General features: G+C 46.5%; 1 protein-coding gene across 2 annotated transcripts in view; it reads left to right on the top strand.

The window, feature by feature from the left end:
- Positions 1-25,763, top strand: part of SH3PXD2A (SH3 and PX domains 2A) — a 261,018-nt gene that overhangs the window by 36,887 nt on the left and 198,368 nt on the right. For both annotated transcript variants that reach the window (XM_075108103.1, XM_075108101.1), the window contains exon 2: positions 8,675-8,755. In XM_075108103.1, the coding sequence (XP_074964204.1) occupies positions 8,675-8,755 (81 nt within the window). The remainder of the gene's footprint in view (positions 1-8,674; positions 8,756-25,763) is intronic.

Here is a 25,763-nt window from a genome sequence, read left to right as displayed (position 1 = left end):
TCTTGACGCATTTAACACAGTAGCAAACAGGTTCTTGTTAGTTCTCATTTGACCAAGCTATTCCTGTGTCCCTGGCCCCAGGGCACTCGACCAAAATCCCTTTGCCTTAGATGTGAGCAGAGCTCTACTCATCCTATTTGAACATCCCCCAAGTCAATTCTTCTTGTGCCAGAATCAGTTCAGCTGCTTCTTTCTTGAGTCTTTCTGATTTAGAAGCATCCTTCTGATATTTTAGCAGTCACGCTTTCATGTGAGGTTTGCTTAAGCACCATGAAGGGAATGAAACTCTTTGCATTGTCCTCCATGTAATGGCAGTCAAAACCAGATGCAGATTATACCCACTGGGACCAGGGCTGCATTTATTTCTCAGACATTGCCCTCATCTGAATGGTGGCAGCACCAGCCTGACAGCAGAGTGATCTCTCATAGCTGAAGGTAGAAGGATGTGTTATATACTAAGGAGGGTTTTTAAAGGAACTCATAGCTGGTCTCAGTGCTTATTAAAATTAATTTCAGTGGAAGCAGGATGAAGCCAGTTTTGATTCAATTTTAAAAATCTGTTCCTGTGGAGAGAATGAAATGATCTTCATTTTTGAAAGTAATTTTTTTAAAGTGCCATGTGCCCTTTGCATCTATCTATCCTTTACTGTGCAGCTGACACAATGGCTGTAACAGATGAGAAGTCACTGTCTAGAGGGACCTCTACCTCACTTCCACATCCAGCACTGGCACTGAGGACTTCTACATTGAGCCAGACTCTTCAGGGTTGATGTTTCTTTTCAGAACAACTTCAACTGCAAATCAGTTTCTAAAACCAATTTAGTGAAATTGATAAAATTTTTGAATTTAAAATCTTTCAGGGAAACTTACTTGAAGGACTTGAAATTCAGATATGAGAGGGTCTGTTTTGCCTGTTGATTTTTGCTTTTCCCAGTTCTCTCTCCTTTTTTGAAAGGAGCTTCTCTTCTTTTACCAGGACATTTTCATATTTTGGGGTCCTCATGAAACACCAACCGCCTGCTGGGGAGAAAGACACAAGCACTGAGTTAAAGTAGTTTATAATTCAGGTGGGATCCAGATTTAAGAGGCAATAAGCTGAAAACTTTTTTCCTTCAGGTACAGCTGGATTATTTTAATTTGCTTGCCACAGACAGACTCTTTCAGACCCAGGTGGGGCATTTGGGAAGACCATGAGGGAGCCAGGTTTCACAGAGAGCCTGTGTGTTCTTATTTCCATTTTACATTTGTCACTCTGCTATTCTAATGCTCCGCAGGCTTAGATGTTGTGTTTTCTAATAGTCTGTCAACTCTTAAATAGCAGAAACTCAGTCCTGTGGTTATTCTGCTTCACAAATAGTTCCACCACACATGGAAAGTAAATGCAGGTGGGTAGAAACAGGTTGGAAAGAGAATACGAGTCCACATTGTACTCTGCAGAGATGCTGTCTCCCTCATGCACGTTTGTAAATCTTATGGGTGGATATCATCTGCTTCCCTTGTCTGCTCATTCCTTGCAAAGAAGCTGCTATTCTGCTTCCCAAAGCTGGGAGGTGGTAGCAGGGAAGCAACCGGTCTTCACTAGTCCTGTTTCTTATTCTCTTTCCATAAGCTCCAGTTATTGGATATGTTGGAGATAAGATAGGAGCCTTGACAGCTCTTTGATGCGGCCCAGGATTTCAGTTAAAAAACAAACAAAGCCCTGCTAATGCAACACAGATAGTGCAAGTCTGGAAGAATTAGACACATCATATTCTGCTCACACACCCCTAAAAATGAAGTGAAATGAAGTAACCAAACAAGCCTGGCAAGAGGCTCAGAGGCGGTTTGTAACCGAGCTGCAAGGGCTTCCAGCCGTTCCAGTTCTGCAACACTCTGGTCAAGTTATTGTCACAGATTATGGGTGCAAATTCCACTTTTTACCGTTTTATACCTCTCATGGCCATGCAGCTGATGATGCAAAGAAATACAATGGGGAGATTTTTTTCCACTTTTGGCTTATTGCTGTGATTGCGTGGGACTTGTTAGCATCTTCTTAGCAGCAAGGTGCTGTGAAGGCCTGAAGTCAGTGCTTAAAAACCCAAGTAGGCAGATGCCAAAAAACTCTAGGGGTAAAGATGAGGCTAAATAGAAACTTGAACCACAGACTTTGAAACCTTATCAGTGTATGAGAAAAATATGGGAGGCAAAGTATTTTCTTACTCAGCCCACGTAAACAGAATGAGCTGGATTCGTCGTTTAGACACAGTCCTGTTACTTGTCTGGTCCATACTCCCGAAGCTAGGAAACCAGCAACAGCATCTAGCCAGGTGCCTCCGTACTCAAATGAGCTCTTCTTCCTGTGTTCCCAGGGATGACTGCTGGCTGTCTCAAGACAGTTGTTTGCTATTCTCATTTGTGTTTAAGTACCAGGATTTAACAAAGAGAAATAGATTTCACCCTGGTAAATTCTCCACCAGGAGAAAGGTCTGCGCCCATGTAGGATGCAGCAGTGGTGCGGTTTTCTAAACTGGAAAGGACCCAGCGTGAGCCTCAGAGTATGGCTGGATTCAGAGATAGAAATGAGTTTATTTTTCTTGTACACAGAACAGATTTTATGTGATATGGCTGAAAAGAGAAGCAGCGTTATTCCAGCATTAATCCTCTTGTGTTGCTGTTCAGAGCTGAAACAAGATCCACAAAAGAGAAGTGAAGGAAGGAAAGCTCTCCTATCCCTTCTCCCCCGCCCTCCCCCATTTAATTAGGCTGTAAATTAGCTTGCAAATTGTGATGCAAACTGGAACTGCTGTGTCCTGCTCAAATTGCCTGTGTGGTGGCTGCTCACAGATGAGAATTGGCAAATGCCGGGCCTGTCCAATTTTTCCCTCCCTCTGCTTTGCTTCCAAAACCTGGGTGCTTGCAGCATTTGTCCATGAGATCCGTGGGTTGTTTTAGCTTTTTCTCAGTTACATTTCCCCCTTTGGTAATGGAAATGTGAGCCAGTAGAGGGATGTCTGTGAAACCACATCTGCTTCATGAAAAAGCCAGACAGCCTGCACCTGTGTGCAGCCTGCATCAGCCCCTGCGCTTGGGACTGCTCTAAGGCACCCTGCCACGCCAGCAACCACCCTGCGAGAAGCTCTCCCTTTTGGGGATGCTTGGGCTTCGTGTTTCTTCCAAGCCTCATCTCTGTTTCTCAGCTCACTCTTCAAATTCCTGGGGTGAGAACAGCTCCGGACTGGGTTTGAAAATAGCCCTTCCTTGGCCATACCCTGGCTGAGCTGTGGTTCCTCGGAGACAGTCGTGCTGAAAGGTGACATCATTGCATGGCACTGGTGGTGGACTCACCATAGGCTCGGGGCTGAGGCTCTGACTTCATCTCTGTGGGAATTTCCCAGGTCTCAGAGCTTTTCAGGGCCTTTTCAATGCTGGTGAGCTGGGCAAGGAGCCCGTGCTGCACTCACTGGATCCAGAGTCAAATATGAATTTTCCAAAAGTCTGGATGCAATCCAAGTCAAGGGAAGGCACAGGTGATGTGTGCAGGAGGAGCGGTTGTATTCTCTGTGCTTATTCCTGGGCCATTTTATTCTGCTGCCATGCTGGATCTTGTATAGGGCAGGAATTGAGGATTCTGGGGCCCTCACCCTGTGGAAACCCTGGCTACTGGTGCCGACACCTTAAAGAAGGTACCTAACGTCAACCATGCTGCTTCTGGAAGGTGAGCAGCTTTGCTGCTTTAACCTTGTGTGTACTGAAAGTGCTGCCTCTAGGCTCTTATCATTCCAAATCTGGGTCTGGGCCAGCACTGATTTTTGCTCGTCAGAACGCCTTAGACATTAAAATGGTTACACAAACAGTAAGTTGGTGCAGTGCCTGTACTCCTGTAATTTAGAGCACGGATGCATGTTGACTTTGTGGAGGGCTGCTGAGATTTGAGCTGTTCTAACATAAGCTCTACCAGCTACATGAACCAGCTGAAATTGCTGCAGGCCTTGCACGAGTCAAGCTGATTTTGTGCAGAAGCAGACCAGGGACCATTCACATGCTGAGCTGTGCTGGTGGAAAGTTTCTAACTCACAGGCAGTGATAGCATCTGAATACGAGGGAAAAGGAGTGGCTAGTCCAACTCAGTCATGAATCACTGGAGGACAAACATCCAGCACTTCAATATGAGACTTTGAAGAAGCTACATCTGCATACAAATCACACCATAGCATGTTTTTTTGCATTCATAAAGCTTTCTTAATAGCTGATATTTACTGTAATTACTTATTAAAGGTTAACAGCACCCTTTCCTACGGGTGCAGGCATATTTTTAGTCTCTGCTCTGCAATCTTGTCTTTGCCAATAGCTTGTGTATTTGTGGATGGTTCTTATCTTGGTCTCATCAGACTGCTCATTTCAGGCATTTATCTTCTACTTCAGCTCATCTGGCTGTAAAAGCAAACCATTAGCCTTTAAAAAGCCAATTGAAAAAAAATCAATCACAAGAGAGTAATCTGAATTCTTCACCTCTGGGTTTTGTGCCAGCTGGAACTGGATATTTTCCATTCAAAACAAGACATTCAATGTTAAAGCCATGCCCAGTGACATTTGAGTGAATGCTTTTTGTAGTAGGAAGTCATCTCTGCTCTTTGCTTGGTGTAGGCAGTAAAGGGAGAGCAATGACTTCAGTTTGCAATAAATTTTCTGCTCTGTGGTGGGTAAAATGGAAGTTTCCCAGAGCTAGAATTAAACAATAATTAGCAGCTGATAAAATCCCCCCTATGTCCTGCACCTTCTTTCATGCAACATGAATGTTAAGAGCAGCTTATCAAGCTCAGTTCCCAATTAATATTCTCCAGTTTGTACAGGCTCACTTCTTGTTTCTCTGAAGAAGCATTTATTTTAAAATACATAGTAGACTAAAAAAAGACTGGATTTGTGAAATTAAAAATTGAACATTCTTAGTGGCTGGAGCATCCAGTGATTGTGCAGTAAATTGCTTGTCATTTGTGCTTCAATTATTTATTACAAAGGACTTTTTTTATTTTGTTAAGGATTCTTAAGGTGAAGCATTTGCAGCTGCATTTTGACTTAAGGTCATAAACATGGCAGATATGTAAAGCAGGTCTTTTTGCCTTAAGTAATTAAGAATTGTAGTAATTCAGAATTTGCAATCCTGATTAAAGTTTAGTTCTGTGCATGTAGGGACTGCAGGAAAACACTGTACTTACACAGAAGAGCTTGCTCCAAGACGCGTAAGATGCTTTGATATTATTTTTTTTTCTTCGATCAAGAAGCAGCATGCTTGGGGACCTTGGACTCTCCCATGGGCAGGGCCAGCTCTGTGCTCACATGGCTCAGTTCTGGGGAGCTGTCAGATGCCACAGAAAGTCCTCCCTCAGCTCTGCAGGCAGCTCGCAAGAGCGATGCTGGGCCTGCCGGGCCTTCGAGCGTGGGATGGCTCTCTATTTATCTGATATTTCCTGCTGCCTCCTTGTCCCATTGCGTTTGCATGACCTCGGCCTCCCCCAGGACTGCTTTTCTCATTCTCCCCTGGGATATCATTGATTGCTTTCACAGCAACCCATTTTAAGATTGGAGCAAAAAAATGACGAGGTAAGCTGATGTAATGTTTGCTGCTCATGAAGAGGGTATGGGTCTGACTAAGGCAGCAGAAGTGAATAATCACCAAACTCTGATCTCTGAGGGAGAGAAATGTGATATCTAAGGCTTTTGAAACCTCTAGACCTTGCTTTTAAAATCTGGCGTTTTACAGATCTCTTTCAAGCAAACCATTATTCCCCATTATTTTAAATGGTGGCTCTCAAGAAGCAATTTGATTTATGCAAACAAGCAAGATTTTGCACCTGTGTCCCACCAAGCAGATTTTGAGCCCATTCATTTCTCACTTCAGAGCTCTGGGTTATGATTAAAGGCTTCTCTTGCTTCTGCTATGATCTTCCCATGAAATAGAAGTCAGTGCGTCTGTGTGCTGCCCGATTCTTCAGTTGCTTAGCTTGAAGAGACCTAAGGCTCAAAAAAATTTAATTGCTGTTTTAACTGCAGCAAAATCCTGGCTTGTCTGAAGTCAGTGGCAGCTTCATTCCTGCAGAGCCTGGATTTCAGAGCTGGGGCTGTATCTGCATCGTGCAGTGGGGTCCTGCTCCTACGGCTGCTCCCTGCACCAAACACATCCAACCTCTTGCCCAGAATAGCCCTTCGCACCCAGCTCTGCTCCCTCTCACGTGATGGAGGTGTTGTGTCACTTGCTGCACCACTGAATGATGCTGGACTCTTAAAGCAGGATTAAATCCTGTCCAGACTATGTCTCAATTAAGCAGACTTCTAGGCTGTTACAAATTTATGGGACACACAGTTTTTGTGGGTTTTCAAAAGTAGCATGGGGAAGCCTGAAGTGCCATGATATTAAAAAAGACTGGATGTCTGTGGCATATGTATTTTGTTTCTAGCTTCTGAGAAATTATGCATAATTAAAGAAAAAAATATAATCTATCTTTTTGTGTACAGTATGTTTCTCCTGTGCCTGTCTTGTCCCCTTTGTGAGAACCCAGGGCCAGAATTACAGTATCTGAAGTTTCTTTTGGATCTCAGTCAGCTCCCATCTGTCATAATCTGTTTTTAATTGAATGGGTTTTCCATCTGAAAGTAGCTGTTGGATAGAGAACGAGTAGAAATATTTGTGTTGTGAATTAGTTCAGAGTGAAGCTACAAACTTTTTTTTTTCCACAACAAACACATGGAAAAATATTCTTCAGTGTAGTGTGGCTGGCCTGAAAATTGGCAACAGCAGCTTCCTTCCCAGACTCTCACTCCTCTGGCTTGTCTGCGCAGTTAAGATCTTTAAAGTGGACCTGAAATCTTCATGTTACACCGTCTTATCTCCCCTTCATGAAGTAGGGCAGTGCTGGTGTCACCCTTGTGTATATGGGTGGTGCAGAAGGGAGAATGCATGGCTTGGTTTTCCAGGAGAAATATGAGATGCAGCAGAGAAATAAGCTGGGTTTGCTGAAAGTCATGCTCTCAGCCCTGGGCAGTCTTTCCTTTGCCAGCCTCGATGGTCTCTGCTCTAGTGGGAGCAGCAAATAGGTTTGATATGGTAACTGAATCAAATTAAGGCTCTTAGTCCTTACCCTCAGTGCTCTGTGAAGGTCCCCAGATCTCCTTAACAGTCTGTACTTAGCGTGTCCAGTTCTCAAATACCATGAAACTGGGCTTCATGAGAGGGAGCAAACTGCCTTGGGGATTTTTGGTGATCGTAACAAGCAGAGAGGAAAGTGAGGCTACAGGACTTCCATGATTTCCAGGAACATTCCTCCAGGGGTTCTTATGTTAAAAGCTTAGAAGCAATTACCCTGCATCAACACCGTGGAAGATGGCTAGTGTTCTGGGGGAGAAGAGGGTAATGCTTGTCCATCCCCCATCGCTGGAGACGAAGCTCTCCGTGTCTGTATCCGTGGCAAAAGAAAGAGCTGCTGCTGCAGGGCTGGGGCTGAGGGAGGAGGGATGCTTTCCTGTTTCCTCTGCCAGATCCTTATCTCATTCCCTTTGTGAAACCTGGAAATTGCTTTAAAGACCCAGGAGCTGGCGTAGCTGTGATTTCCATTACATTGGTGTTGCATAGTCACCCTCAGTAGTTACCTTTGATGGCTCCATCCTGGGTTTGCTGAAGTTTTGTGTGTCTGTCATCAAGGTAGCAGCACCAGCATTTGGCCTGAAGAGCAGTGCATGAGACCTTATCAGGGCTTTTTTTTTCCTTTTTTTTTTTTAATTGGCCTTGGAAGTACTGGGGTCAGAAGGAAACATTTGTGTGTTTTACATATATATATATGTGTATGTATGTATGTGTGTGCATGTACATGCGAATCGTATTTTTTATCACAGCTTCTGGCAAAACAGTGTTTCTATAAGATGATTTTTTGGGCCTAGAGATGGACAAGGGAAATCCTGGGCTTGTTCTGGGCTTGTGTTTCTGTTTCTACCAATGTAAGAAAACAGTGTCACTATCACTGACCTGCTTTATGTCACCTTCGAATCAGTCTAATAGGCGCCAGAGGTGCTGAGTGGATGTGACTCAGCAAGGGCTGCATGCTATAGGGTTGAGCTGTTGTCATGCGTGTACAGGTGTGTGAAAGCAGTTGTGTTGTATGGCTGTAATCCCACAAGCCCCCTGGAGCTGAGTTTCCTTTGAATTTCCTTGTTGAACTAGAGCCAGGTCTTGCCTGGGAGGGGCCACGGTCACATCTCCATATACAAGGAAAATCTGGAGCATGGAGTTGGAGATCAGCAGCCCATGATGGGCTGTTACTTCAGGAGTAAAATAGCTCTCCTGACTGGCCTGCAACGTGCGCTGGGACCCTCCAAACAGGCAGAGGTAGAGGGCAGGGTGTGCTACCAGGGAGCAGAAAATGTGCTGTCACTCATTTAAAGCTTTTGTCCCAGGGTCAGCAAAATAGGTGGAAGCTAGTGATGGGAATGGATGGGAGAACACCGTGTGCTCTGCTGAGACCTCTGCTAAAGGGTGCAACAGGGCAATGGTTTTAATTTGGTCTAGTCCTGCACCCAAGGTTATATACCCCATTGTGACCAGGAGCACCAGTGAGATGCAGAACTTAATCATACCGACTATTCAGCCTTTGGAGGTATTCTGTGCTTCAGAGCACACCTCAACTTTTATTTTCTTTTCCCTGAACAGGTCTATATCATCAATGTAACATGGTCTGACCTGACTTCCCAGATTATCTACCGGAGATACAGCAAATTCTTTGACCTGCAGGTAAGTCTGTCTTGTCTAATGTAAAATATTATTTCTACTCACACTTCTGTTCATATTTCCAGCTGGGTTAATAGTGCCTTTAAATAAGGCTTTGTGCTTGTTTGGTCTGTTACATGTCATGATCTTGAAACTTTTCAGACTCTGTCCTTGTAGGGTATAAGTGGGTGGTATGCTCACAGTGAATAATTTGCACTGTAAAGACATTTAAAGCTGACATTTTCTTAAATGGTTCCTATTGAAGGGGGGATCTAATTTTAAATACTTCAGATGCACTTAGAACAGAGCGTGCTACATTTTGGGCCCCCAGAAACTACATACCCAAATCGCTGAAAACAACAGACCTTTTGCGCACTCCTGCAGCAGTTCAGTAATGGAGATGGTAGTGGAAACCTTCCAGATCCTTCTCCTAATCATCTACCCAGCCAGCCGATGTCCTGGCTCTGCTGCTTTATACAGCTCCCTTGCTGTATTCTGTGCTTGCCTATTTAGATTTAATCAAAAGCTTTCTTGCTGGGTAGCTGCTGACCAAAATCTGAAGCCAGGAAACAGGAAGAGTCCAAATTACAAAGTTTCACTATGGCCATCAGCTACTTCATTTCTGGGACTGCTCCCAGGCACCTGTGTGGGTAGGGAGAGCTTTCTGGCTAGTGACCTACTTAGCAATAATCCACACCCATTGATACTTTATATCATTGCACCTTTGTAGGAAGCAAAACAATAATTGGCTGGGGTGAAAACAAAAGCTGTGGTTTGACAGACTCCTGAACTATGGGGGGAATGTCAGTTTTGGACTGAAGCTTGTGATTGGAGCTGGGCTGTGGTTAGACTATCGAGTGAGTCCTCGCAGCTAGCGTTAAGGGTGCACACAACTGATGGGTTCTGTCCTAGGAAATAACATTGAGCCTTTTTGCCATGATAAATTGGGGAAAAAAGGGTTCCTCCCTTTGGTACCTGATCTAAGATATCTTGAAAAGTCCTAGTTTCATCATTGTTCCCCCTTCACATGTCACTTCTGGTACTTGGACGTCTGAAGCTTGCCTGTTTTGCAAGCTATATGGTTGTGGCCTCCTGGCTTTTCTGGTGGAAAACGGAACCATTTCTGTGGCCAGGCCTGATTTCTGTGTTTGCTGTGTGGCTTGAAGACAGAAGAGTGACGTTCTTAAGCTTCCTCTTGTGCCTCTCTCTAGTTCTTACTGGTCTGAAGCACCAGGCCTGCCAGTCCCACTGCTGTGAAGAGTATGTCAGTGGCTTCTCCGTTGGATGTACCTGCTAAAGATGCACAGCTCTGTAATCACAACCATTTGTTGTCAGCAGGCGGATTGTGGCCAAAAGTGTTTCTTTCTCTCCTTTTTCTTTTTTGCCCCACTTCTGTTTTCATGTATATGTTCTTTTGGGTCTCCTGGCCTTTCCTGGTAGGTTTGAAAAGTTCCCATCAAGCGTGGAGTTATCAATGGGGTTAGTGTGTTGGACAGGAAATGATCTCTCAATCGGGGAGTGAGTCCTGAAAGGTCCCATTGATAAGTGTAAGGGGGCCTAGCGCCAGTGGAAAACTCCTGCTTGCACAACGCTTCTCCCCCCACGAGAAAATACGACAAGAAAGTAACAAAATTCCCTTCTTTAACCCTTTTCCCTCCCAGGGATCTCTGTCAGGGCCACTACTGCGTGAGCAGTGACAGCCCTCTGCAACGGCCTCTTTGGCTCTTCAAGCATGAGGCACACAGTTACCGAAACTGAGGTCTTCACCTGGGGTCTCCATGGTCTTGTTGTGTCTTTGTAAGTATGTCACTGTGGTGATGTGTGCTGCAGTTTCCCAGCTGTAAGGTGGGGACAAGGCCCTGTGTGCTTAGGCTTGCCATAAGGTGCTTTTAGGCTCCCAGAGGTGATTCTTTTTTTGCTATTATTTTTTTTTTCTGGGCTCTTGATGCTGCCAGAGCATCTTCAAGGTGGGGCAAGTAAAATGGACTTTGGGTCTTGAGTTGCAACTTGTATTTACAACTCTAAAGAAGCCTGCAAAGGGAGTTGTGAAATCAAATTAAATGTTAGGGCACTTTGGGAACCCTTTGCATTTTGAGAAATTTGTGTGTTCGTGTGCAGTGGTTCTTGCTCAATGGCAAATGCTGTGTTACCACAGCACGTGAATAAGCAGGCATGAAAAGCTTCATGTGGAAGCTCTGCAGCCCCTTTTCCAGCTGCTTGCAATTGCTCAGGCTCCGTGCTTGGTTGATGGCTACTTGCACCTGGTGGACCTGCTTCTAGTGTTTCTAGCTCCAGGCAACTGCGACAGGGAGACCTTAGCATTTACAGGAAAACCCTCCTCGTATTGTAAAGCAGCTCTTTCAGGGTTTAGCAGTGGAAGATTCCCCATGTTTGCTGTCTGAACCCTGACTGGCCTGTAATGGAGCTCTAGGCTGTGCTGCATCTTGCCTTGCAGACAGTGATTCCCAGTCATGTTAAGATTTCCTGAATGGATGAACCATGTTTCCAATGGAAAGCCCAGAGAGAGCCTCTCATGATGAAAGTTGAAGAGCAACATGGGGTCCCAGCTTACATTCCCCAAACCCCTGAGGGGCTGAACCTGGCTCTTGGTTGTGGATCATGTGGCACGTGTTAGGAGTGCCACCTGCTTTTTGAGGATCAAGGTAGTCTCCTTAGATCCCACTTACTTTGTTCCAGATAGAGATGACCTGTGACTTCCGGATTTTTGATGGAAGCTTGAACTTCTGGCCTAGCAGTGGTTGGACATGGGTTTTGCAACCTGATGCCATGCATAGTAATGTGGCCTTAGCATAGTCAATTGACTTTGGTAATAGTCCTTCTTGTCCCATGTGGCCCTTCCAGCAGAAAATCTGGCAAATGCTCAGCGAGTAAAGTTCGGCTGATTTGCGGGCACCACTCATGTCCAAAACAGCTGGAGCCTGCAGGTCTCTGCCAGCTTCGCTCGTGTCCACAACAGAGCTGCACTTCAGGGCTTCCTAAACCTGCATGTGTCTTGTTTGCTCCTGACTGGAAGTGAAGGAAGAAGGGCTGACTTGTAGTGACTTAATTAGGGCTGCAATGCCTGGTATTGAGAGTGACACTGGATAGGATGCAGGGGAAAACCCTGGGGGCTGCCCAGGGCCAAGGAAGGAGGAATACAGACAATTAATTTTACTACTGCAATTTCATGTTTCTTTAAAATTAGAGAGCCTACCCTTCCCCAAATGGCTGTCTCTGTGGGAAGTGGTTCAGTGTTTTTGAGAGGCTTTGCATTACTAGATACTGTGCTTTTGAACACTTCCTAGCAAATCCTCCCAGGCACTGCAAGCAGTAAGAGGCTGCTCTGTCCCAAGGATTCAAGTCCCAAAAGTGTTTGGTGGTTGTATTTCAGCAGTGCATATGCTTGAACTGGGAGTCACATTGTTTTCAAGATGAGTAATAGGGCAGTGAGACTGGGCATATGGTATTTTGAAGCTGGAGTTTGCCCCACGAAGGTGTGAGAAGTACAGAAAACAGAATGCAAGGCAACAAGCCAAGTGTCAGCCCTGTGCTGCTTCTGTGAGGGCTAGAGAACTATAAATATGGGCTTAAATTAAATGCGGGTGTTGCTGCATCGTTTAATTGTGCAACCAAGTCACATCTGCTGCTGAGCGCGGGTCAAATGATGGCAGCAGAATACATGTGGGTGCCATTGTTTCAGTAAATAGGATTGAAAGTATTGAATTAACTTTGCAGAGATGAAAGCATTACTATAAATTGCTTGTCAAGTCCAATTATCTGTTGTCTTTCACCCTGGGGGGAGGCATTTGCACCTAAGCACTATGTGGGGTCAAAGCCACCTCCAACTGTAATATTTAAAGTGCTGCTTTCTCATGCACTCCGCAGCTGGGTGCTTGGCTCTTGCCTGCACTATAGAAGAGGGGAGCGTGAGGTGCCCATCACTGGGAGAGATGGCAACACAAATATCGCCTGTTGCCAGGGCTGGACCTCGCGGCAGGCTGGTTGCATATTCAGGCACTTTCCCTGGATATCGTCTGAGGTCTCCCACCATCACTGATGGATTTGTTGGTGGTAGTAGCAGAATCCACTCCTAAGTTGGTAGTTCAAGTTGGTAGTACTCCTATTGTGCCAAAGATGCTGAGAAAGGATACTGTTTTATTGGGATAGCAGGGATAACTCCTGGCATTTCTGCTGTGCAGTAGAAGACATCTGCAGATATAAGGCTCCTGTTTTTCTTGGTGGAAAGTGCTTTTGGAGGTTGTTAGCAGGATGGGGGGTTTGCAGTAAAGTGTGTGCATATATCATTACCCAAAGCATAAGATGGAGAAGTATGGGGATGGAACCAGCTCACCCTCCCAGTTGCCGTGCTGGGCTGGAAAGCAACAACAGCATTTGTAGTTGGCAAGCATGAAGGGTGACTCTTACCACATTCCCCATCTCACCCGGCCAAGTGCTCAGTACCACCTTGGCCTTTTTATAGGTGTTACGACCCCAGTTGGGTGCTGCCCCTTGCTGCTGAGAAACCCTCTCCCCATCAAAGCGAATAGGGAAAATGTGACCGTGCTTCAGTGCCTGGTGTCTTAGCTTGAATCACCAGCGACTCATCTTTTGCCTTTCATCCAGCAAATATAAATGTTCTGGTCTGATTTTCATGCCTGTCTTGCTCAGTTCCTGGAGTCAGAGTATGAACAGGACCAGAGCCTTGGCAGAGGAACCAAACCCTATGTTCAGATACTGGCCTCTCCATTGCTGCCATGAGGACGGCTGTGTCTCTGTGTGCAGAAGATTCTTTCTCACAACAGCAAAATGCAGCTTTCTCCAAGGCAAAACACAGCAGCTGGCTTTAGCACATGCCGTAAGCCCACGTTGTGTTTCTGGCTGCGTGAGAGGCGAACGACATCCTTGCCGGAGCCGCGGCAGGAATGTTAGGTAGGCAGATCGCTGTCTCTCTGCACAATGACCCACACAGGCGTTTTGGCTGCAAGGAGACATCTGAAATGTCACAATTTTGAAAAGGCAAATAAACAAGGCTCTGTTCAAGCATTCACTTTGTGTATCAGTTAGCAAAAAAATTATCTGCTTGATGCAGTCTGCTGATCCAAGCAAGTTTTCTTCAAAGTGGTGCAGAAAGAGGAACTCACTAGCAGCCAATTAGAACATTAAAAAAATAAAGAATATCAAGAATTTTATTAGGGGGGTGGAAAGAGATGCAAGTTGTTTCCAGGCTGATGACAAAACATCAAGAGTTTCGTTTGTTATTGCTAGGGTCATCCTGATTGTTTATAGTGCTATAATGGAGTAACTGAGCATTGAAGAGGACATTAAACAAAAGTTGTACTATAAAAAAACAGTAATTGCAGTCTGTATCCCTGTTTTTCTTACTCGGACTGGAGTTCATCTGAACGCTGCTGCTATTGATCATTCTTCCGTTACGTGCTCTTCTGTACAAACATCCCTTTCTCTGTTACCCCAAGCTGTATCAAATATTGTAACATCCACTCCCATTTCCACTTAGGTGGTTGTAACTGTGCCACAGGCCTGAGCATCCTGCATTTCACTGGGTCACTATGATTCAAAACAGGACCTAGTGGCTTCAGGGTACGGGCCTTCTGGGGCAGGGCAAAGGGGGAATCAGTGCAGGGTGCTTGTGGGGTGGGTGCTTGTGTAGGTGCTTGTGGGGTAGGTGCCTGACAGGACTCTGATGGAATTGCATATATTCACTCCATTAGTTTGGGTTAACTGCCCAAGTGGGGACCTACAGTCCCTAAATCTGGTGGTCCAGTGCAGTCTAACTCAGTAATGACTGTTTTTGTAGGAGCTACAATATTTCATGTTGTAACATTCATGCTTTTAGCTCTGCAGGAGCAGTAAATAGACAAGCTCAAGCACGTGCTAAATTTATCAGCAGTGAAGAGTATAGGCAAGAATGCAATGGGGTGAGCGTGCTCCCACATTTGCAAATGCTAACTCCTGCTAACTCCTAACACAACCCACCAGGCCTTTTTAGCAGAATGAGTAGAGTCACCACCTGGTCTGCTCAGCCATCCACAGCAGCAGGGTCGCTCTGCAATGAGTTATGTTCTTTTTTTTATAGGTGCCACCCCATGCGTAGCTCCTGGCATTGTGGGAAGGGAAGGAGGGCTGTTGATGTGGCTCTGCGCGTGATGCAGCTTGCCCCTCCCGCAGTGTGGGAGGTTTGCATTAAGGAGATTCCCAGCCTCTGACAAGCTCAGGGAGTGTTTCTGTTGGGCTATATATGTTCATCTGAGGGTGCGTACGGAAATAGGCAGGAAAGCTGGAGAAGAAGGTGGGGTCAAATAAGGCAGGGAAGGAGGTGGGGAGGAACAGCATGGCAGAGGGTTGTTGCATCAAGCTGTGATGTGAGTACACAGTGAAAGATAAGGCAAAGGGAGAGTAAGGGAAGATTTTACTTACTGGTGTTGCTCCAGCTGGGCTGTGTTCACAGCAGGGAATCTGGACTCTGCAGTCAAAGCATGTGCCTCCCTCTGCCCTGGGCTGTGCTGGACTTGGCCAGGGTGGTCTGGGTTGCAAGGATTACATTTCTCCTGCTCCTGTTCCCTCAGTGTGGGATGCTGGGCATCAGCATCCTGGCCCTGCTGTAGACACTGAGAGCTGCTATGAAATCATTGTCCAGACCAAGGTCCTGGCTCTACACCTGGCCCACAAGGTTCAGACGCAGGAACTGGCTTCAGGGCCATCCCTGATAGTCACGAGGCTGTGGGGTTGGAGTTACTCCAGCAATTGGGATGTAGGGTTTAGTTTGAAAACAGTTTCCTTAAGAGCAGGATTGAAACTGAAACACGCCTGGGAAAATTCAGAGGAAATCTGAAGGTGGCTCTGTCAACATGTCTGTTCCCAAAGGTCAGTGCCGACTCCTTGGGGAGAAATGGTACATCCTTTCTTCCGAGTCATCTGCAGTTACTGTTCCAGACAGTGTGTGTAGAGATTGGGAGTGGCAAGGTGTGCAGGTGATGCAGAAAACCAGATTTCCAGGAGGAGCCCTGAGCTGCCGGCAGTGAGTGCTTGACCATACCTGCTTTTGCAGCTGTGCTAGAGCTCCCGGCACAGCCACGCTTGCAAGACTTGACTTTTAGTAGCAGAGATGCCCCGATGCTTGCCCTCAGAAAAATAGGCCAGTGGCAAGCTTGCCAGTAATGGGGCTTGCTGGGGAAATTGAGATGCCCCTGGAGAAAAAAAAAACAAACAGCTGATATGGTTATTGAGCTGGGAATGGTTGTCTCAGCTGATTTAAAGGGTATTTAAATACCATTTGTCCGTCTACCCTTCAGTCAGTGCCTTAGGATACCAGCTGGCTTGGGGCAGTATCTTTGCCTTCAGTGAATAAATGGAATTGTTTATAATTCTTATTTCCATCATTATTTCAATGTTTGCTTGGCAAAACAATCTGTTCAGCTTCCAGTATTTGTTTCTAAGAGACTTTACACGTCAGACAAAGATGAGGGCCATGATGGGGAAATGGCAAAGTGCCTGCAAGGCTACAATAGAGGCCACATTCAGTAAACACGGCAAATAACCTGCATATAAGAAAGTGACCCAGCCTATGGCAACCCTCCCCTTCGTACTCTGCACTTAGGTGCTGTTGAGGCATAAAGCTGGCACTTGAATATTGCCCGTGTGCTGCAGCGTGGCATCTCCTGCGTGGTGGCTACGGAGCCATATTTGCTGCTCAGTGCCAGTTTGATATACTCCCTTGCTTGCCCCATGTGCAGGTCTGGCCAGGACACGGGTGAGCTTAGAAAGTGAGGTCATGGCTTAGCCAGCTTCTCAGGGTGAGACAGCAGCAAGGCAAAACCAGAGGCGATACCCATGCTACCCTGTCTCGGTGGTCTGAGGATTTGATAGAGATGCGCCTCTCTAACAACAGAGCTATCAAAGGACTAAAGTTTTCATTTTCTCTGGGGATGTGGTATGTCAGAGGTAAGTCTCCCAATGGTGCTATTGTAACCTCTCACTGTGCACAAAAGGTTTTGCAATACCAGGAGCACTGACAGGAGTCTTATCCGTTCTGGACAAGGTGGCAGTGAGGTTTTGGGTCTTTGGCTGGGTGGCTATTCTGACTCTGCTGTGGGACAGGAGTCTCTGGAAGCTGCATCTGAGGGCTGTGTCCTCCTCCATTCCCTTGCTGCACAAGACCAGGGGCCCTGGTCCCCACCATGGCATCAGTGACTATGATGGTTGCTGTCTGGAGTCATTACATCATATGGGCATTGTTCCATATAATGCTGATGTTCTCCTGGATGTTGACAAGTCCTTATTTCCCTGGTGTTCATGTCCTGTATGTGGAATCAGTAGTATTGAAACGTATCACACCATTAAGAAGCTTTCACCTTATCTGACCCAGATGAAATGGTAATTCACTTCTAAGGTTTTACAGGAGCATGACATCAAGTGGCAGGCTGCTCTGAAGATGACTATTTCCCTCCATCCTTGTGATCTCCTCATGTGCTGTGCTGTGACAGTCTGAGCAGCTCCAGAGGGGCTCTGCAATTAGTGATTTGCTCTGCTTGCTGAAGTAATTCATGGCCACTGACGATTTCTGGCCTTTTGCAGCCTCTAGGCAGAAGTCCAACACTGGCAGATCTTTGCTAGCATTCAGTTTGTAGCTCTTCTTCAGGCAGGCTCCTGATCCTAGAAGTAAAGCAAAGTTTGAGCTACAGGCTCTATATGTAGGTAGACAAATGAGTAGAGGTTGGTTTGTTTGGTTGGTTTGTGTTAAGAAAGATTGGGAGCATCATAAAGAGGTTGCTGACTTCTTTACTGTGTCCTTTTAACTATTTATGGTCTCCTACTGCTGTTTCTCTACCTTCTTAGAGAGTATCTTCCATTGTCACTCTAGGGGAGTGTGTGTGTGGCTGCACACGGATGTATCCCTGATCCCTGCTGAAATACATCGGAATTGCTCAACTGTGTGCTTTTGGCCAGCAGATAAATTTTGTTTGTCAAGAGAAGAGCCTGTGTCCCTGGGGCCAAGGGGACTATAGGTTTTCAGTCTGCTGCTTCCCCGAAGTGCCATGCAGCTGCAGAGTGCAGCACCTGGATGGTGCGTGATCTGAGGTGGGCAATGCTTTGGAAATTGCTGTCTCTGACAGTGCTAAGGTTTCACGAGGCCTGGATCCCACATTGAGTGTCCTTTTAATCTCATCAACCGGGGAGAGTGTGAAGTCCATCTCCAAGGTGTGTGATCGTGCTGGGATGGCGATGACTGTGAGCTGTGCTTCATGGAGGAAGGCCTTGGGGGGTTCAGAGGAGAGTGTGGAGTTACAAAGTGGCTCCAATTTCAGGTGGAGAGTGAAAGCTCATAAAGCAGAGCTCCCCTGGGAGACCTGATCTCCGAAACAGCGGCTATGGGAAGTGTCCTGGTTAGGAGCCCCCAGCAAGCGCTCTGAGCCCAGGCAGCTGGACCAGAGCTTCTCCTGGCTGTAGAGTTACAGGTACAGTCAGGGAAATCTTAGAAATTAAATGAGTAGCAGTGCTCAGCAGTGATGAACTCTCATTGCTTATTAAGAGCTCAGTAGGGTAGGTTTTTTAGAGGGTGTGTGGATTTTGAGTATGAAAGAGAAACCTGCACTGAAGGCTCTTGACCTAAAGCTGTGTAAGCTTTGGGACAGATGTGGGAAAGTTCAGTTTTGTTGCCAGTTTGTGGTTCAGCTTCTCTCTCCAGTTCAGATGTGACGGCTGTGAAGTAATGCCGCGTTACCAGATGCTCCCATATTCATGGGATAGTATTTTTAGAACAGGACAGAGACTGGAAAAGTGTCTGTGGATATGATTTCGAACCTACAAACAAATTGCTTTACCTGGTTTTTGCATGCATACATTTTTTTATAATTATATAGAGTTTAACTCAAGCAGCTTTGTCCAACCCAAGAATCTCAAGGGAGCACTGCAGAACAGTAATGGATAACAGATTTCACAATGGATTAATTCACAGTGTCTGGGGTGAGAACCTGACTTGTAAAGGATTAAAGCCACTCTGCTGGGGAACAGGAAAGTTAGCTTATATCATACTGTCAGATACTCTGCATCTACCATTTGAACTACGTAAGCTTGTTACTTGTAGATATCCTTTAAGGAATACCTGAAGAGTATCGAAGCCCACTAATGGGCCTGTGGCAAGTACAGAAAACAGTGAAATTAGTCAAAAGGGTTACTTGATGGGAATTATTCCCTTGTTTTCTAGAGGTTTCATTTGTGTAAGTTGTTCTTGTTATCAGTACCTGTATCCGACACCTATCCCCGACCCAGATGTTGTGAGGATGGTGAGGACCCTGCAACATGGGAAGGGCTCTCCTGGATGCAGCCACAGAGAGCAAAAGCAGCAAGCTCTCCCAAATGAACTGAATTGCCAAAACTTCTGAACCATGGCAGAAAATTTTGATATTGGGCCCACACCTCCTGGTTTTGTCCCTGGATGATATATCATACAAGGGATTATGCAGAATCATGGTAAAACTGGGCTGAAAGTCTTTCTTCAGCAGGGCATGTCAAGGCTCAATGTATACGTCCTGTATTATCCTACCTCCATCTCTGTTACTCTGGTGTTGGAAGGTCTTGTCATAGCCCGTTAAGTTTCCACCGCAGGACTTAAAGCTCAACCTTGGGAGGAGCCCATTTGTTTGTTAACCTTGTTCCAGGTTTTGTTTGCTGGAACAATAAAACACAGGAGAGCAGTTGGGCTGTGGGCCGGCCCCAGCCAAAGCTACAGCTCTGGGGCTGCTCTTATATAGGCAGTGAATTCTCCAAGTGCCACTTTATTAGCGTATTTCCCCTTTTACCACCAATCAAGATTAGCCTTTTTTTTTTTTTTTTCTAGACTCTATGTGAAAATTAAATTCCTTAGCAGGATTTTTCTGTGGCCTTTCTTGCCCGAAGAACCCAAGCCCAAAAAGTTCAGGTATGACAGTTCCACCCCCTCCGCCGCTTCACCACTCTCCCCTAATCGTACTCAGCTTTCAACTATTTATACTTCCCAGAAAATCGTGCAGAGTTCACACCCCCAGCCCTGAAACACAATTCTGCTTTTGTGCGGGGAATACAATCCTTCACTTTCATTAAGTGTGCGGAGACTGAGATGAGAAGTGCCTGTTGTGTTCGCATCCCTTGGCTCGCAATGAGAGGAGCTGGTTGTTTTTGCAAACGTCCTAAATAGCCCTGCAAGGGTTACGGGGAGTTTATTTACATTATTGCATTTAAGTGCAAATAGAAAATTGCCCAGCCATAATGGAAAGGTTATGCAGGGCTCTGTCAGGGCTCTTTTCCCTGCCACCTCACCCCTCCCAGCTTTCTGCTCTAACAGGCTCAGATGTGGGAAGGCTGTGTCTGGAAGGAGCCGTAGCTCTTGGTCCTGTTCGCTAGGGTTTGCTTACCAGACAAACAAAAGCATCAGCTGGCATCTCTTCCACTGTGGACTGCACGTAGTTCTGCCTGCCATAGGAAAGGCTCTTGACTAGGCTTGCACCGGCCTGATTTATGAGCTTTGGGTGCTATTTGCTTCTTCCCTGTAGCACCTGAATAACTGACCTTTTCTGCAGAAGCAGCGTATGGGGTGTGAAGTTGGGAGTGTGTTTTCCACCTTATTCCCTTCCTGCTTGCCTACAGTTGCGGCATGCTTCTCCTTTTGTGCAGCTAGGGTGGTTTCATGTCTCATGCAAACACAAGTATTCCCACTGCAGAACTGTCTTTTGCAATTTCCTTCAGGGGAAGCATCAATGAGTCTCCAGGGGAGCGGTCAGGGCAGCAAAACCCACAGAGAAGCCATGCTGCTGAGCAGACGATGGCAAAGTCATGCAAAAAGCAAGAGTCCATCTGCTCTGGGGCAACAGCTTTGTGCACCCTCCTTCCTGGGTGCGCCGTCTGAACAACACCCAGCCAAGCTGGGGGCTTTGCCCTCTGCCTTTTGCTTTTCATTTAAAAGAAGAGATCTGATCTGGTGTGAGCTGCAGCTGTCCCTAACTTTACAAGCAGGTGATAGAATCATAGAATGTCCTGATCTGGAAGGGACCCACAAGGACCATCGAGTCCAACTCCTGTCCCTGCACACGACAGCCCCAAATTCACACCATGTCTCTGAGGCTGTTGTCCAAGTGCCTCTTGAATATTGTCAGGCTGGTGCTGTGATGCCTCCCTGGGGAGCCTGTGCCAGGGCTTCACCTCCCTCTGGGGGAAGAACCTTTCCCTAATACCCAACCTAGCCCTCCCCTGGCACATCTCCCTGCTGTTCCCTCAGGTTCTGTCATCGGTCACCAGAGAGGAGAGATCGGCGCCTGCCCCTCCTCCTCCCCTTGTGAGGAAGCTGCAGACCGCGATGAGTCTCCCCTTAGTTTTCCCTTCTCCAGGCTGAACAAACCAAGTGACTTTAGCCACTTCTCGTACAGTTTCTCCTCTAGACCCTTCACCAACTTGGTGGCCCTCCTCTGGACACTCTGTAGTAACTTTATATCCTTAATGTACTGTGGCGCCCAAAACTGTACACGGGGTCCTTGCACATGGGACTTGTTTGAGTGCAGCTGGGACCCTATGAGGGCACAAAGCCAGCAGAGCGGGAAGTTGCATTCCAGTGAAGAGGTCCGTGCTTTGGAGCAGAGCAAGTTGCGGACAAATTCTTGATTGATAGAAGCTGTGAACAGGCTTGCAGAGGACTAAGCAGAGACTCAGAGATGCATCCCTGTGTGTTTAAGATATTTTCTGTAAATCTGCAGTGCAAGCAGGGCTCCATGCCGAAACCATTCATGAGGCATCAGTGTCGATGCAGAGATATCTCTGATTCACCACGTGCAGTCAGGGGCAGATCCTAATCAATTTAGTGGTGTTTTTGCAAAATGAGTTAACATCAGAGCTGTGTGCCTGGAGCTTGATGCATTTGGGTGTTTTAAGGGTGTGTTAAGAAAACCAGTGGGACTTGCTGAGTCGCTACCTTCAGCCAGGTGTTTTGAGAGAGTTGAAGGACAAACCACAAAAACACTGTATGAGGAGAAGAGAGGAAAATGCCAAACGGGAAGGAATTAGAAAGCAAAGCAGAAAAGAACTAAGTAAAATGATAACAGGGAAAAAATTCTTTCGAAGGACTGAGGTGAGTTTAACGATCAAAGTTTTGTCTTACTGGGAGTGTATCTTACCCACCTGGAGCAAAAGTTATTTCACAGGCTTTTCTTTTTATCTGGCTAATCTCTGGTTTTTGACAGCCCAGTGAGTTGGGATGTTTCGGCCTCTCTGTGGTCTGGGGAGCTTTGAAAGTCTTAGAGGAGTGGCTGAGGGTACTGAGGTTGACTGGCCTGGAGAAAAGGAGGCTGAGGGGAGACCTTACCGTGCTCAACAACTACTTGAAAGGAGGCTGTAACGAGATGGGTGTTGGTCTCCTCTCCCAAGTATCAAGCAGCAAACGGCCTCAGGTTGTGCCAGGGGTTGGATATTAGGAAAGATTTCTTCACTGAAAGGGTTGTCAAGCACTGGAACAGGCTGCCCAGAGAAGTGGTTGAGTCACCATCTCTGGAGGTATTTAAAAGACATGTAGATGTGGCACTTAAGGGCATGGTTTAATGGTGGACTTGGTAGTGCTAGGTTGATGGTTGGGCTTGATGATCTTAAAAATCTTACCAATCTAAACGATTCTATGATTCTATGAAATCCCAGCTGAGGCTTGTCCTGGTCACTGCAGTGATGTGCTGCTGCTGCCTGAGTAAAACTGGTGCGTGTGTCTTCCTGACGAGGAAAATATGCTGTGAGATGGCACATGGTGGACCCCTGTGTCCCCGTAACAAGTTCAGGTTGCCTTTTGGTGCGTTGGTAGTTGTCTGCAACACTCGATGTGTTGCTGTGCTGAGGGTTAGAGGGTGCCGGTCTCTGACAGATCTCGCTTGCATGTAAGGTAGGATTTAGCATTTGGTGTTTCAGGAGGTGGCAGAGATTCATCTGCTGTCTGGATCTGGCAATAAGGCAGATGGAGCTGTAAAGGGTGGTGTGCTCCACGGAGGTGGTCCCTGGCTATCCTTAAGCAAAGGGAGAAGTTTACAAAAATTATTTCCAAGGTGGTGAGGAGCCCTGCAAAGGTCTGGGGTTGTTCTGGGTGTGGGATGGCCCTGGGGCATACAGCTGGGCAGGGGTGTGCTGTGGGCTGCAGGAGCACTAGGGCTGTAGTTTCCTGCCTGATGCTGTTAAGAAACCTCATGTCAAATCCTGTTCCACTCTTAGGTCAAAATGCATTTCACTGCCTTAGTGTGGGGATTTTTTTTGGTGTAATTAGGAGCCGGGAGTCTGTGGTGTGGAACGAGGAGTGGGGAACTGCTGGTGTGGCAGGGAGGTTATCTGGAAATGCCCACCCATATAATGGGGGCTATAATCAGCCCTCCTGAAGAAAGTTTATTCATTAATGTTTGTAAAATGCTTTGAAGTCTTCAGCTGGCAGTCTTTTTAACAGAGCCAAATGTTAGTTGTATTACAGTAGCTAAGCCAGACCTTAATGACCACATTCCCTCTCCTCCCCACAAGCCCCCAGCCATTTCTAACAGGGTTTGGTGAAGAAGTGAAGTGTCAGCAGAGTGACCAAGTAGAAGTGAACTGCTCAGCAGAAATATAAACAGTGCTTTTCTTTCTTGGGATTATGCCCTGGTCTCATGGACTTTTGCTGCTGGGAATGGAATTTGTAGAAGGGATGAGGAGTTTATTTTCAGGCTTGTATCGTGTTATGCCAGTAGGTAACTGTTTTACTGTCCCCTTGCATTAGTACTCACTGGTGCCCTTTGGGTGATTAAAGTCATCCCAGCTTGTCTTGATGGGAAGTCACTGTGGCAGGACTAGCATGGTAGGATAGGAGGGAGCTGTGGCTGTTGATGGCAAGAAGGGGAAAGACTTCCATGGGGTTAAACAAGGAGACCCCAGAGCAGGATGCAGGGGAGAGCTGCTTTGATGGGGCGCTAAGCTCTGGCTGCCCGTAAGTGCCCCTTGCTCCATGCCTGTTTCCTACAGCATTGCCTATCCTCTATCCATAACAGAATGGCATTTGTCTTTTGATTTGCTTGGTTTCTGGTGTCAGATGATGAGGCTTGGTGATGGCATTGGTGGCAGCAAGGGCCATTTTCTTTCATACAAAGGAAACAGAGCAGGTTCAGCCCACACTGAACAGTGCCTGCGGGTGGGATGTCGGCGAGGAATTGAGCAGGTAACAGGGTGCGCCAGGAGTCGTGGTGTGAGAACATGTCCCATAGCCTGAGCTCCTATTACAAAACTGATCTCTGGGCTTGCCCCCATTTGCTCTGGGTGGCAACTAGGAGCATCTCATTAGCGTGGCCTGATCTGTCACACATTTGAACATGGCCAATAACCTTCCTGGCCAGCTCTGACACCCTGGCTTATTGTGCATCAGTTCCCTGGCCTCATCCAGGGTTAGGCTGGGATGGGTACCACGTCGGGGACTGCGTTGCAAATCATTGCCTGAAGATTTGAGTTGCCCACACATGCGTTGGTGTGGGGGAGGCTGCTCTGCATTGGGATGATGGGTCCCAACTGCGTGAGAAAGGAGATGTCTCCTGCATAGAGGCAGAGCATGCTACATTGCATTTACACCGTACTGAGGATGCCAGGAAGGTCACTTGGCAAAACAGCTGCATCTTCCCCAGAAACCTGAAGTTTCTAGTAACCCATCCTTCGAAAGCGCTCTCTGATTGTGGAGCTCGCAGCCAAAGACCGACCCAGCCCTCACCTCTGATTTCATCTTTCCTCTTTGAATCCAGTGCCTGGAAAGATGCAGCTTTCCAAGAAGACATTCCAGGGGGGTTTAATCACTGTGCTCGCTGAAGCCCTGCTGCGCTTGTGGTCCAAGCACCTGCTGTTTCATTTAATTAGCAACAAATGGGAGGTGTGGGCTGGGGGGAAGAGGGAGCAGCACCCTGGTGAAGTATTTGCTGCGATGTGATGTATTTTATTTTGGGTTTGGGATGGAGGCCATGAGGAACATTTTCCAGAGGGCTTCATAAACCACCTCCGTTCACAGGGTGATTATTTGAGGAGGGAGGCGGGTGTGGATTTAAATCTGAGCCACTAATTTCTGCAAACAACCACATTATTTTTAATTCATACTCCAGACTCCCTCCACCCATGGCTTGATGTTAGGAGCTGTGAATTTTCCACGTCATAACAAAGTCCCTCTATAAAAGAGAGCCCTTTAAATATATTTTTAAAAATTGATTTCAGATATGTCAGGCTCTCAGGTAAGTCAGTCTTCAGAATGGAAAACTAACTCTTTCCTTCCCTCATGGTGACCTGTTAATTTATTTGTATTTCAGTAGCACATACCAGCTCTGAGCAGAGGTAGGCCTCTGGTGTTAGGGGCTGGACAATGCATGAGAAGCCACAAGCCCTGATAAATATGTCAAAAGAAATAATCCCTTTCTTACCATGATTAGTTAAACTTGGGAACAATCTGTTGAGATAAAAGGATTACATTGCTAGCAGCATTTTACCAATGCAGGGAAGGGAGGTGGAGACAACTAGGGTGAGACTTCAGGATCAAGCCACTTGTGCTGGACAGTGGCTGTGCCCCTGCCCTTGGGAGATCCGCAGCTAGAGCTTTGTGCAGGAAAGGTTACAGTCACAGCTTCCATGTGCTCCAGCCCACCAGCACTGGGGTCTCGTTTTCTCCAAGCAGGTGGCAAGTTTGACAGCAATCTCATACTTCTACATCTATGAATTACAGTTTGCACCAGTTTAAAGACACATAAGGTGTATTGGCCTTCTGTCTTGTTTTCTTATGATGATTAAAGCACAAGGGCTGCAAGGAAGAACGCTGTGGGGTTTTGGTTTTGTTGTGTGTGGTTTTTTTTTCTTGACTAAAGGGGAAAAGCTGGGCTTTAGAGATTTGGGCTTTGGATTCCCTGTTCTTCAAGAGCTTTCATCTCCCATGGAGTTTGAAAGGATACATCCATTAATGGCCATCAGGTGCCCAGACGCAGCAGTGACTGGGGTCATGATGAAGACTCAGACTGACCATTTTGTTCTC

This window comes from Phalacrocorax aristotelis, chromosome 12 (genome assembly GCF_949628215.1).
Source record: "Phalacrocorax aristotelis chromosome 12, bGulAri2.1, whole genome shotgun sequence".
Lineage (NCBI taxonomy): Eukaryota > Metazoa > Chordata > Aves > Suliformes > Phalacrocoracidae > Phalacrocorax > Phalacrocorax aristotelis.
The sequence above is the reverse complement of the archived record's forward strand: the minus strand, read 5'-3'. Positions and strand labels throughout refer to the sequence as shown.